The sequence below is a fragment of the Piliocolobus tephrosceles genome, chromosome 4, assembly GCF_002776525.5.
Source record: "Piliocolobus tephrosceles isolate RC106 chromosome 4, ASM277652v3, whole genome shotgun sequence".
NCBI classification, from domain to species: domain Eukaryota; kingdom Metazoa; phylum Chordata; class Mammalia; order Primates; family Cercopithecidae; genus Piliocolobus; species Piliocolobus tephrosceles.
Window position 1 is genome coordinate 151,903,300 of NC_045437.1, and position 12,849 is coordinate 151,916,148.

At 38.8% G+C, this 12,849-nt stretch overlaps 1 protein-coding gene across 7 annotated transcripts in view; it reads left to right on the forward strand.

The window, feature by feature from the left end:
• FAM13B (family with sequence similarity 13 member B) overlaps window positions 1-12,849 on the forward strand; it is a 103,744-nt gene that overhangs the window by 85,730 nt on the left and 5,165 nt on the right. For 6 of the 7 annotated variants that reach the window (XM_023195528.1, XM_023195538.1, XM_023195557.1 and 3 more), the window contains 7 exons: window positions 1,222-1,432; window positions 2,440-2,569; window positions 3,197-3,278; window positions 6,696-6,925; window positions 9,535-9,618; window positions 9,849-9,944; window positions 12,680-12,763. In XM_023195528.1, coding sequence (XP_023051296.1) covers window positions 1,222-1,432; window positions 2,440-2,569; window positions 3,197-3,278; window positions 6,696-6,925; window positions 9,535-9,618; window positions 9,849-9,944; window positions 12,680-12,763 — 917 coding nt within the window. The remainder of the gene's footprint in view (window positions 1-1,221; window positions 1,433-2,439; window positions 2,570-3,196; window positions 3,279-6,695; window positions 6,926-9,534; window positions 9,619-9,848; window positions 9,945-12,679; window positions 12,764-12,849) is intronic. The other variant, XM_023195573.1, reaches the window with a different exon arrangement.

The following is a 12,849-nucleotide window of genomic DNA, read 5'->3' on the forward strand; positions in this document are numbered from 1 at the left end:
AAATAAATAAATAAATAAATAAATAAATAAATAAATAAATAAATAAAAGATAATGTGTAGATGGCAATTTTTTCTTTCCCTCCTTTACTTAATTTCGTATTTGGGGTATATTTGTGGATTGTGTGTATGGTCTGTATGTGTTCTATATGTAATCAAATATTATATTTGCAAAGACATCGAATGTATTAACATAGCTTTCATTTGAGAGCATACAGGATACCTGCTGTAAAGTAAATGTGCTTAAGAAGGCCTAGTGCTATTAAGTTTTGTCTTAGTAACACTGTTGGGTATTATTAAAATATATATTATACATAGGAATCCTGTAACAGAAGATAACCGTCACAGTTTAATGTTAGAGGCCAGGTGCTGTCAGGTGAATTAGCTCCTCCTTTTGGGAATGTTAGAATTCTTCTAAAGTCAGAGAGTTCCATTTGGTGAGTGTTCTGTGTAACATGGGGAACAGCTCCCACTTTTTCTTAATATAACTATTTGACAGTGAGGGACAGGTCATACACCTGGCATCATTTGGCTTTTAAGTTAAATTTCTAAGAAAGAACTTGAGTTCTTGCTGTTTCTAGTTTTCCCCTACTTGAAAAGTAACATTTGTAAATAAAACATCTTTAGAAAAGTTCAGAATTATATTAAATAACATCTTTAGAATTAAATTGGGTTTTAAAGAGCTTGACAATGTCCTTTCTTGCTTTGCCACTGGGTTCAGAAATTTAAATTTATATGGAAATAGAACTCTGGGTTGGGCACAGTGGCTCATGCCTGTAATCCCAGCACATTGGGAGGATCACTTGAGCCTAGGAGTTCAAGACCAGCCTGGCCAACATAGTGAGACCTCATGTCTACCAACAACAAAAAAAGAAAATTAGTCAGGCATAGTAGCAAGCGCCTGTAGTCCCAGCTGCTTGGGAGGCTGAGGTAGGAGGATTGCTTGAGCCTAGGAGGTCGAGGCTGCAGTGAGCCACCATCATGACGCTGAACTCCAGCCTGGGCAGCAGAGTGAGACCTTATCTCAAAAAAAAAAAAAGAACTCTGGGCTAAAAATTGAAGCTTGAATAATTTTAAACTATAGTAGGCTTTATGAAGACATATATGTATATATAAAACGCTATGTAATGGTATGATTTAAGGAACACATAGCTGATATTTTGTGACTTTTTTCCCATGTGGAATCAAGAGACCCATGATACTATTCTTTGTGTTTTTTTATAGAGCCATTTCCTGCTTTTAAGTCTTGGCAGGAGGACTCTGAGTCTGGAGAAGCTCAGCTGTCCCCACAAGCTGGAAGAATGAATCATCACCCCTTGGAAGAGGACTGTCCTCCAGTATTATCACACCGCAGTTTAGATTTTGGGCAAAGCCAACGTTTCCTACATGATCCAGAAAAGTTGGATTCCTCATCTAAAGCACTGTCTTTTACTAGGTATATGATTTTTATGTACTTACAAGAGGCAATTCCTATTATATACCCAAGTCTTTTGAGATATTTAGTCTTCCAGCATGGGCTTCAATAGTGACACTCCATCTCAAAAAAAAAAAAAAAAGAGATTTAGTCTTCTAGACATAGAATTCAGAGCTTTCTCCCTGATTTTATAGAGCACGTTTTTGTAACTTTTTTTTTTTTTTTTGACCCTGCTGAGTTCATTGAGGTGTAGTGTTTGAAGTTTGTTCTCAAATAGACATTTTCTCATGGTGTATTATTCATTTATTTGTGTATTCATCGCTGAAATACAGAGCTCTGTAAAGGAAGCAGCAGGTGGTGCTGAGCAGTTCCTAATCTTTTTTAATCAAAGCTTTAAATGGATCTGAATGTCAAAAACTTTGCTGTGCAGTTTGAACAATTACAAGAGCTCTGAGCTGCTAGGTATCCTTTTATTTTCTGCCTTTGTCCAAACCAGTTTTAAATGATTCCAAACTGTTTGCATCACCACTTGTATTAGCTAAATTTGTGGTCTGTAATATTACAGTGTTTCTTTATATTACCTGTCCTTTAGTGTTAGGGACTTACTTTTACCTTTAAGATTTACTTATTGCTAATAGTGTTATGTCAGGGCATTAAGAGATACAGTGTTGGTACTTGAAAATTTAACTAACGCCGGGCGCGGTGGCTCAAGCCTGTAATCCCAGCACTTTGGGAGGCCGAGACGGGCGGATCACGAGGTCAGGAGATCGAGACCCTCCTGGCTAACACGGTGAAACCCCGTCTCTACTAAAAATACAAAAAATTAGCCGGGCGAGGTGGTGGGCGCCTGTGGTCCCAGCCACTCGGGAGGCTGAGGCAGGAGAATGGCGTGAACCCAGGAGGCAGAGGTTGTGGTGAGCTGAGATCCGGCCACTGCACTCTAGCCTGGGCGACAGAGCAAGACTCCGTCTCAAAAAAAAAAAAAAAAAGAAAATTTAACTAACTGTTGTCCTTTTGTTTTAATTCAGAATTCGAAGATCATCCTTTAGTTCAAAAGATGAAAAGAGAGAAGACAGAACACCTTATCAGTTGGTCAAGAAACTTCAGAAGAAAATCAGACAATTTGAGGAACAGTTTGAAAGGGAAAGAAATAGCAAGGTAGGTCTGTAGCATTCCCCAGAGTGAGCTAAATCTAATATTAGAACCTAGAGGAGTGTTTTTCAAGAGGCTTAGTTTAGATCTGTGTGAGAAAGGTAACAAATCTGAGATGCCCAGAGGAACAGTGATCATGTAGATCTGAGATTATATAACTCCTCAGTCTCCTGACTTCCAGGTCAGTATTCTTGCCATTTGCACTGTGGCATCTTTTTATTTCCATTGGCCAAGTAGCTTTTAGAATTTTTAAAGCAAATACTTTTACATTGACAAATCATGTTACTGCTATTTCTACTCTTATCAAAAACTGCAAGTACCAAGTGGGGAGGAGAGGGAGTTTGTGAGGGATGAAGTGGAGGAGGGAAAGAGAGTTTTAATAGTTAGAACATGTGAAGTGGAAAGAGTCCTATACTTGAAGTCAGAAGACCCATATTCAAATCTGGCTTCTGCCAGTTACTAGACCTTACCTTGGGAGAACTTGACATAATATCCTGCCCTATCTAATTAAAATAAGATGAAATGAGAATTGAGTAGTCTTTGCTGTGGGAACTGTAAAATACTATTTGGACATAAATTAACATAACTATTGCTTATCACAAGTGTCAGTGATTCTGCTCCATAATTTTTCAGCCCTCCTACAGTGATATTGCTGCCAATCCAAAGGTATTAAAATGGATGACAGAGCTTACAAAACTGCGGAAGCAAATTAAAGGTACATTATGTGCCATTTTGTAATATATTTGCAGTTAAAAAAAATTTTTTTATATTAATGTCTGAGAATTACAACTTTTGATAATTTTAAATCTTGGGCACTGTTTGACAAAAATGAGAGTTACCTTTTTTTCTTTTATTAGGGTCAAAATTGCATACTGTAGTACTGTGTTATAGTACAGTAGTTCTGTATTATATTTTAAATGTTTTTTTTTGTGTTTTTATTAGTAACGTCTTTTTGAAAGATACCTGAGATTGTATATTCATAAGTGAACTGATGTTATAAAGTTTATCTGAAATATATTTCAAATATTAAGCAGCTTTGAGTTGTGGTGGATATTTCATTAAGATTTTTTGGTAGATATTTTCATCTAAGACTAAGAAAGTCTAATCACAGTGACTCGTTTATACCACAAAGACTAAATTGTAACTCTTGAATGATAAACTAGGCATTGCATTTCTAGGTGTCAAACTAATATAGTGATTGTTGAAGTATATTTACTTTTGGATGTTTAGTGAGTATGTTTTTTAATAATTATTACTTTTAAAATTATGCAAAATAGGGGTTTATTATCTGGAGCATCACTTTGGTTTATTCATTTAAATTTACTCAATAAAGTTTTTATTTTTATTTTTATTTCTTATTTTTTTGAGACAGAGTCTCACTCTGTTGCCCAGGCTGGAGTTTAGTGATGCCATCTCAGCTCACTGCAACCTCTGCCTCCTGGGTTCAAGTGATTCTTGTGCCTCAGCCTCCCGAGTAGCTGGGATTACAGGTGCATGCCACCAAGCCCAGCTAATTTTTGTAGTATTTAGTAGAGACAGGGTTTTGCCATGTTGCCCAGTCTCGAACTCTTGGGCTCAAGCGATCCACCTGCCTCAGCCTCCCAAAGTGCTGGGATTACAGGTGTGAGCCACCGCACCTGGCTTATAAAAATAAAAAAATATGTATTTTTTTGTTTTTTTGAGACAGAATCTTGCTCTGTCATCAAGGCTGGAGTGTGGTGGCACGGTCATGGCTCACTGCAGCCTTGAACTGATGGGCTCAAGTGATCCTTCCACCTCAGCCTCCAGAGTAGCTAGGACTACAGGCATGCACTACTACACCCAGGTAATTTTAAAAAATTTTGTATAGAGTTGGATTCTTGCTTTGTTGCCTGGATTGGTCTCAAACTTCTGGCCTTAAGCAATTCTCCCACCTCGGTCTTGCAAAGTGTTGGGATTACAAGTATGAGCCACGCGCCCGGCCCAGTAAAGTGTTTAGTATTTCTGAAGTATTAAGTACCTTGTAGACAACTAGAGATATAGCAGTGAACAAGACAGACATAGTCCCTACTGTCATGGAGTTTATATTCTTGTGGTTAAGATATAGTCTGGTGCTCTCTCTTTTTTTTTTAAGACAGGGTTTTACTCTGTTGCTCAGGAGTGGAGTGCAGTGGCATGATCTTAGCTCATTGCAACTTCCACCTCCCGGGCTGAAGTGATCCTCCCACCTCAGCCTCCTGAGTAGCTGGGACTATAGGCACATGCCACTATGCCCAGCTAATTTTTTTGTATTCTTAGTAGAGATGGCATTGCACCATGTTGTCCAGGCTGGTCTCAAACTTCTGGGCTCAAGCGATCTGTCTGCCTTGGCCTCCCACAGTGCTGGGATTACAGGCGTGAGACACCACGGCCGGCCAAGATAATGTCTCTTAACTCCTCTTTAGAGTATCGCTTAATTTTCCCCTGTACTTCTGTTAAAGATTTCCATGTTTAATGCCAATTTCCAGTCATCAGTGAAAATTATTACCTTGATTTTATTAGTAATTGATACCATTAAATTGTCTAGCATTGGCCTCATAATTTTCCCGTTTTCTTTCACTTTTACTGCCCTGTAGTCCATCTTCTGCATGGTAGTTAGATTTATCTTTAAAAAATTCATGTTAGCCTGGGTCCCAGCTACTTTGGAGGCTGAGGCAGGAGGACCACTTAGGCCCAGGAGCTCAAGGCTGCAGTGAACCATGTTTGTGCCACTGTACTCCAGCCAGGGTGACAGGGCAAGACCCTGTCTCAAAAAGAAAAATAAAAAGTCATGTTACTCTCTTTTTCAAGCCCTTCAGTGGGCTTCCACCTAGAATAAAGTCAAAACTCGTGACTGTGGCTTTCAAGGCCTTGCACACTCTGCCCTTGGCCGATTTTATCACTTTCATCTCTTTTCTGTTCCTCAAACTTGCCAAGCTTTAGGACCTTCACACTGGCTATTGCCTCACTGGGGACAAATGCCCTTCCAGTAAATCCTTTATGCTAGACGAGCTCCTTATTCCATATTCTACCAGAATGATACTATTGAGAGAGGTCTTCTTTGTCAATCCCATCCAATGTAGTTGTTCCTCCACAAATTATACTGCTTTTAGCACTGCAACTCCATCCTGTTTTATTTATAGATCATAGCATTCTTTAAAGTTATTTTACTAATCTGAGTATTTGGTTATTGTTTTTCCTTCCCTGAATTTATGCTCCACGAGAACAGGAACCATGTCTGTTTTGTTTTCTTCTGTATCTCCCATGCCCATCAGAGCATTTTATTCAATAGTAGGCTGTCTATGGATATAAAATTAATAGCTTGTTCTCTCTTTTTTTGTTATTGTTTTTGTGTTTTTTTAAGACAAGGTCTGACTCTGTTGCCCAGGCTGCATTGCAGTGGGACAGTCTCAGTTTACTGTAGCGTGAGCCTCCCAGGCTCAATGTGGTCTTCCCACTCCAGCCTCCCAAGTAGCTAGGACTTACAGGCATGTGCCACCGTGCTCAGCTTTTTTTTTTTTTGAGACAGAGTCTCACTCTCTCACCCAGGCTGGAGTGCATTGGCGTGACACTGGCTTACTGCAACCTCTGCCTTCCGGGTTCAAGTGATTCTCCTGCCTCAGCCTCATGAGTAGCTGGGATTACAGATATGTGCTACCATGTACAGGCATGTGTTACCACACCTGGCTAACTTTTGTATTTGTGTTAGAGACGGGGTTTTGCCATGTGGACCAAGCTAGTCTTGAGCTCCTGACCTCAAGTGATCCGCCCACCTCGGCATCCCAAAGTGCTGGGATACAGGTGTGAGCCACCATGCCCGGCCTCAGCTAATTTAAAAAATTTTTTGTAGAGATGGGGTCTCACTCTTTTGTCCAGGCTAGTCTCAAACTCCTGGGCTCAAGCAGTCCTTCTGCCTCAGCCTCTCAAAGTTCTGGGATTACAGGTGTGAGCCACCATGCCCGGCCTAGAATAGCTATCTTGCTGTTTTTTGCTTCTTAAATGTTTTATTTGGCTTTGAAATATCTAAGTCTGTGTGCTTTAATGTGTACTTTCTTGTTGTGTATCTTGCTTATTCTTTGACCTGGTCAAAGCTAAAGCCAATTATTATTGATCTCTCCTTATTTCTGACATGTAGATGCAAAACACAAAAATTCTGATGGAGAATTTGTACCTCAGACACGTCCACGTAGTAACACTCTTCCAAAAAGCTTTGGCTCTTCTCTAGACCATGAAGATGAGGAGAATGAAGATGAACCCAAGGTCATTCAGAAGGAGAAGAAACCATCTAAAGAAGCAACCCTTGAACTTATTCTTAAAAGACTGAAAGAAAAACGTATTGAGAGGTGTCTTCCAGAAGATATCAAGGTAATCTTGAGCTATGATTTTTGCCCAGATTAGCCTTTAGAATTCCTGAAACAAAATAATTACTATAGCAGGATAGAGATGTCTGGGTAGTCTGATTTTCCTGAATCTGCTCCCCATCTTTGCAGATTCAGAAACATGCTTTAATCAGCATAACAGAAGTGCCAAATACTTCAGGAATTGAATCATAATAAAACTGAAAAAACTAGAATGCTGATGAGTTCATTTATGTTCGAGGCAGTTGGCAAGATGGGGGTATAAAGAGCACGAAACAGGTAGCTCATGCCTTTAATTCCAGCAATTTCAGAGGTCCAGGCAGGAGAATTGCCTGAGCCCAGGAGTTTGAGACCAGCCTCAGCAACAAAGTGAGACCCTGTCTCTGCAAATAAAATTTAAAAATTAGCTGGATGTGGTGGTATGCACCTGTAGTTCCAGTTCCTTGGAAGGCTGAGGTGGGAGGATCGATGGAGCCCTGGAGATCAGGACTACAGTGAGCTGCGCCTCCAGCCTGGATGACAGAATGAGACCCTGTCTCAAAAAAAAAAAAAAAAACATGAAACAGACCTACAGACCTCAGCTTGAATCCTGTCCTTGTGTCTTAATAGCTATATGTATTGACCTCCTAGCTTATGCCAGACATTGGGTGGTTATATTTTATGCATTATGCCACTCAGCCCCTTCAACAGTCCTATAATGTATATGGACATGATTATGTCCATTAATACTAACTTGATATGGTTATGAGGATTAAATGAATTTTTTTTTTTGAAGAGCCATTATTCTTCCCTAGTATAAAGCCTGTGCCTAGGGCAGTCCTAGCACTTGGCAACCTATTCTTATATTGGATGAGATTTGCTTGGAGAATGGAGAGAGTAGATGGTCTCAGGTGAACTTTTATCTAAGTAATAGTCCTGATGCAGAACTCTTACTTTGACAACAGAGTATACCTCTCTCATGATCCAAATATTGGAGTCTTTCTTTCCCTTGAATAGAGCTGAATTAGTCATTCTTATCTCTTCCCCTCTTAATGTTTCTTTTGCTTAAAAAAAATTTCTTTTGGCCGGGTGCAGTGGCTCGTGCCTGTAATCCCAGCACTTTGGGAGGCTGAGGTGGGTGGATCACCTGAGGTCGGGAGTTCGAGACCAGCCTGGCCAACATGACGAAACCCCATCTCTACTAAAAGTACAAAAACAATTAGTTGGTTGTGGTGGCACATGCCTGTAATGCAGCTACTCCAGAGACTGAGGCAGAAGAATTGATTGAACCTGGGAGACGGAGGTTGCAGTGAGCCAGGATTGCACCACTGCACTCAAGCCTGGGCAACACAGCGAGACCTCATCTCAAAAAAAAAAAAAAAAATTTTTTTTTTGGTAGAAATCGTGTCTCACTATGTTGCCTAGACTGGTCTTGAACTCATGGCCTAAATTGCTGAGATTATGGGTGTGAACCACAGCATCAAGCCCTTTTAAAATTTTATGTTAGAATAAATATTCCCCCACCCCCCCACAACTTTATGCAAATGTGTTATCCCTAGTTTAAGACTGATTCAAGCTTGAGGTTGAAATCAGTGTTTGACAGATTACACTCAGCTATCCTCTACTGAATGTATATAATTTTAAAGTTATGTTTGTTACAGCAAGATGTTATCCAGTGAATTTTTTTATCTTAAATTTTACTCTCATGAGAGACCAGGGTAGTATTAATGAGTCCTGGGAATAAGTAGAGAGATTATTTGGTCTAGTGTTAAAGGGTATTCTGTGGAACGCACGTTCAGGTGTTAATAGTTGATCCTGTAGAACAAAGGGGACAAATTTGTTTTAATTAGTAAGAGGATGCAAGGCTCACCATATTTATTTGTCTGTGGAGCTTGTTTGTGGACAAATAAATTTGGGAAGCATTGCTTACTCTACCAATTAGACTATAAAAGCTATGAGAAGAGTATTGCAGTGTAAAGAATGTGCTAACCCAGATGAAGGAAAACTGAGGTAATAGAGAAGTATGAGGTCACAAATGGACATTGTTGAGCTTTTTCCAGGATCTTTCCACTATACTGCTTCTAGATTTTCTTAATGGTTTAGAATAAATATTGTATTGTAAAACCTATGTGTGTATGCGCATGCGCATGCGTGCCTACTCAATGCCAGTAAAATGCCAACAACATTAAATGAAATAGCAAGCAGTTATTTATGTTTACTCTGTGCCAGGTAGGCAGTGTTGCAAATACTTTACATAGAACTCATTTATTCCTCATTAGAGCCCTTTAAGGTAGAATGAAGTATTCCCATTTTACAGATGAGGATATTGAATACAAAGAGGTTAGGTAATTTACCCAAGCCAGTATTCATAATCTATTCAGATAAAATGTAAAGCCATCAAAGGGGTTGGTACCTACTTATTACAAGAGCAAATTGTACAGGAGACTGAAAAATTTGCCTGCAAATCTGCAAGCAAAGGCTTTATTAGCCTGGGCTAGACTGTTGATGGTCTGCCCTATCTACCTAATTATTTACATTGTGGGAGTGAGGAGAATATTAATGATGCCAGTGGAGTTTTTGTTTTTGTTTTTGTTTTTGGGTTTTTTTGTATTTTGTTTTTTTTTTGTTTAATTCCAGAAAATGACCAAGGATCATTTGGTAGAAGAGAAAGCTTCTCTTCAGAAAAGTCTTCTTTACTATGAAAGTCAACATGGAAGGCCGGTAATATCTCTCTTGCTAAAAAGATTTGATTTTATGTCTTAAAAAAGAACATGAATCACTTCTGTGGCCTGCGTTCTTCAGGGCTGTTTTTTGAGCATTATTTCCTGCAATTGGGGGATTGCCTATGTATTTAATATAAAATTTGAAATTGGGGGAATAAGTCATTGTTTAATGTTTTGGACATTTTAGATTTGTGATGACTAGACAGTTTCTTTTTTTTCTTGCTTCAGGTGACCAAGGAAGAAAGGCATATTGTTAAACCTCTCTATGATAGATACAGGCTTGTAAAACAAATGCTTACAAGAGCTAGCATCACTCCTGTCCTTGTAAGTAAAATAAGCAGTAATTCTCTAGTTCATTTTATCAAGATGTACTCTTCCCCCAAAAAATTATTATTGTGGTATATTGGAGAAATACACAGTCAAGGCAGAAATAATTGTCACTGTAAGGTGAGATTACTGATTTTAAAGTAGGAAACTAATAGTGTCTGCTTAGTATATCCCAGACACTTTTGTAAGCATTTTGTAAGCATTTTTATGTATGTTTATGTCATTAAATTCTGACAAGTAAAATCACAATAGGTAGAACATGATAGCATCATTTCAGAGGTGATGAAACTGAGGCTTAGGCAGTGAGTGATGTGCCTAATCTACTTTGTAAGTGACAGAAGCAGAATGGGAAACTCATTCAGAGTTTCTAGTTTATTTCCATTTAAATTCATGTCAGAGTGTCTAGTTTATTTCCATTTAAATTCATGTCTTTGAAAATGCATCAGTTTTGTGGTGGCCATGATGTTGTCCTTTTGTTTGCATAATGATATAAGCTGACTTTTAAAATAAGTTGATTTTTTAATGAGAAAAAGTCACTTAATATAATGCTCATTGGTATTTGTGTGCATTTTTAAAGAAAAATGAAAACTGTAGTATTTAAATGCAGATAAAGTGCTGTCTTCAAATTAACCTTTAGATAGTATGACTGTAGATAGATTGGTCTTGGGTTCAAATAGAAAACAGCATGTAGCCCATTCTACATGATTTCCTATGAATTAATTCATTGAACTTTCTGGTTTGCTGTGGCTTTCAGGCTATTTTTATGTGGATAGCTACTTGCACGGCGGCTTCCTTTAGGTGATGACTGCCTGGTGACTTTTTTTTTTTTTTTCCAACTTTTATTTTAGATTCAAGGGGTATATGTGCAGTTTTATTACCTGGGTGTATTGCTTGATGCTGAGGTTTAGGGTACAAATAATCCTGTCACCTAGGTACTGAGCATAGTGCACAACAGTTTTTCACTCCTTGCCCTCCTCCCTCCCCTCCCCCCAGTAGTCCACATTTGTGTTGTTGCCTTTTTTTATGTCCATGAGTACCTGATGTTTAGCTCCCACTTATAGATGAGCACATTCAGTATTTGGTTTGCTGTTCATTTGTTACTTCGCTTAGGATAATGGCCTCCAGCTGCATCCATGTTTCCCAAAGGACATAATTTTTTGTTTGTTTGTTTTGTTTTTGTTTTTGAGATAGAGTCTTGCTCTGTCACCCAGGCTAGAGTTCAGTGGTGCGATCTCAGCTCACTGCACCCTCCGCCTCCCGGGTTCAAGCAGTTCTCCACCTCAGCCTCCCAAGTAACTGGGATTACAGGCACCCACCACCACGCCCAGCTAATTTTTTAGTAGAGACAGGATTTCACCATCTTGGCCAGGCTAGTCTTGAACTCCTGACCTTGTCATCCATCTCCCTCGGCTTCCCAAAGTGCTGGGATTACAGGCATGAGCCACTGTGCCCTGCCAATTTTGTTCTTTTTTATGGCTGTATAATATTTTATGGTGTATATGTACCACGTTTTCTTTATCCAATCCACTGTTGATGGGCACCTGATTTCATGACTTTGCTATTGTGAATAGTGCTATGGATAACCATGTGACTGCATGTGTTGTTTTTGGTAGAATGATTTGTTTTCTTTTGGATATATATACCTAGTGATGGGATTGCTGAGTCGAATGTCAGCAGATGAATGGGTAAATAAGATGTGGTAACCCGTACACCCAAAATGTTCTTCAGCCATAAAAAAACAATGAAATAATGATAGATGCCACAACATGAGTGAACCTTGGAAACAAGCTGAATGAGAGAAGCCTGACACAAAGGGACACATATTATATGATCCCATCTTTATGAAAGATTTAGAATAGGCAAGACCATAGAGACAGAATTTAGATTAGTGGTTACCAGGGGCTAGGGGGAGAAGGCAAATGAGTGACAGCTAATGGGTACAGAGTTTCTTCTGAGGTAATGAAATGTTCTGAAATTAGTGGAGATAGTTGCACAACTTGGTAAATATACTGAAAACCACCAAATTATACATTTTAAAAGGGTGAATTTTATGATATATAGTTATATCTTAATAAAGTTGTTTTTAAAAAAGTATAGAATGGTCCTCAAACCAAAAAAGTTGACACCTATTTTTAAAAAGAAAAGTGCTTCCAATTAAACTATATATGTGTTCTTATCATTTAGATTTTTTTTTTTTTTTTTTGAGGCGGAGTCTTGCTCTGTTGCCCAGGCTGGAGTGCGGTGGCGCAATCTCTGCTCACTGCAACCTCCACTTCCTGGGGTTCAAGTGATTCTCCCGCCTCAGTCTCCTGAGTAGCTGGGACTACAGGCTCCCGCCACCACGCCTGGCTAATTTTTTTGTAGTTTTAGTAGAGGCGGCTTTTACTGTGTTAGCCAGGATGGTCTCGATCTCCTTAACAGTGATCTGCCTGCCTTGGCCTCCCAAAGTGTTGGGATTACAGGCATTACCCACCACGCCCGGCCCATTTAGAATTTTTTAAATATCTGTTGTATGAGCTCTTTTAGACTTTTCTAGGCATAAATTATTATCTTCCTTCTGCATAAATAAAAATATAAGCAAAAATAAATTTAAGCAGTCCCTAAAAATATTTAAAGCAAATGTTTAAGATTTTGAAAATAAAATTGAAGATTCGTAACATAATGAAGTGAAGCTTCACTTGACACTTTGAATACTTAAAATGTAAAACTATTTATATTATTGATTGTTATAGGGATCTCCATCCACAAAGAGAAGGGGTCAGATGTTACAGCCAATCATAGAAGGAGAAACTGCACATTTTTTTGAAGAAATCAAGGTAATCCTTTAAAGAAATAATTATCTGATCCCTTCCCTAAGGGAAAAGTTCAAAGACAAGGCATGTTTGATTCTCTGTTTGGATAT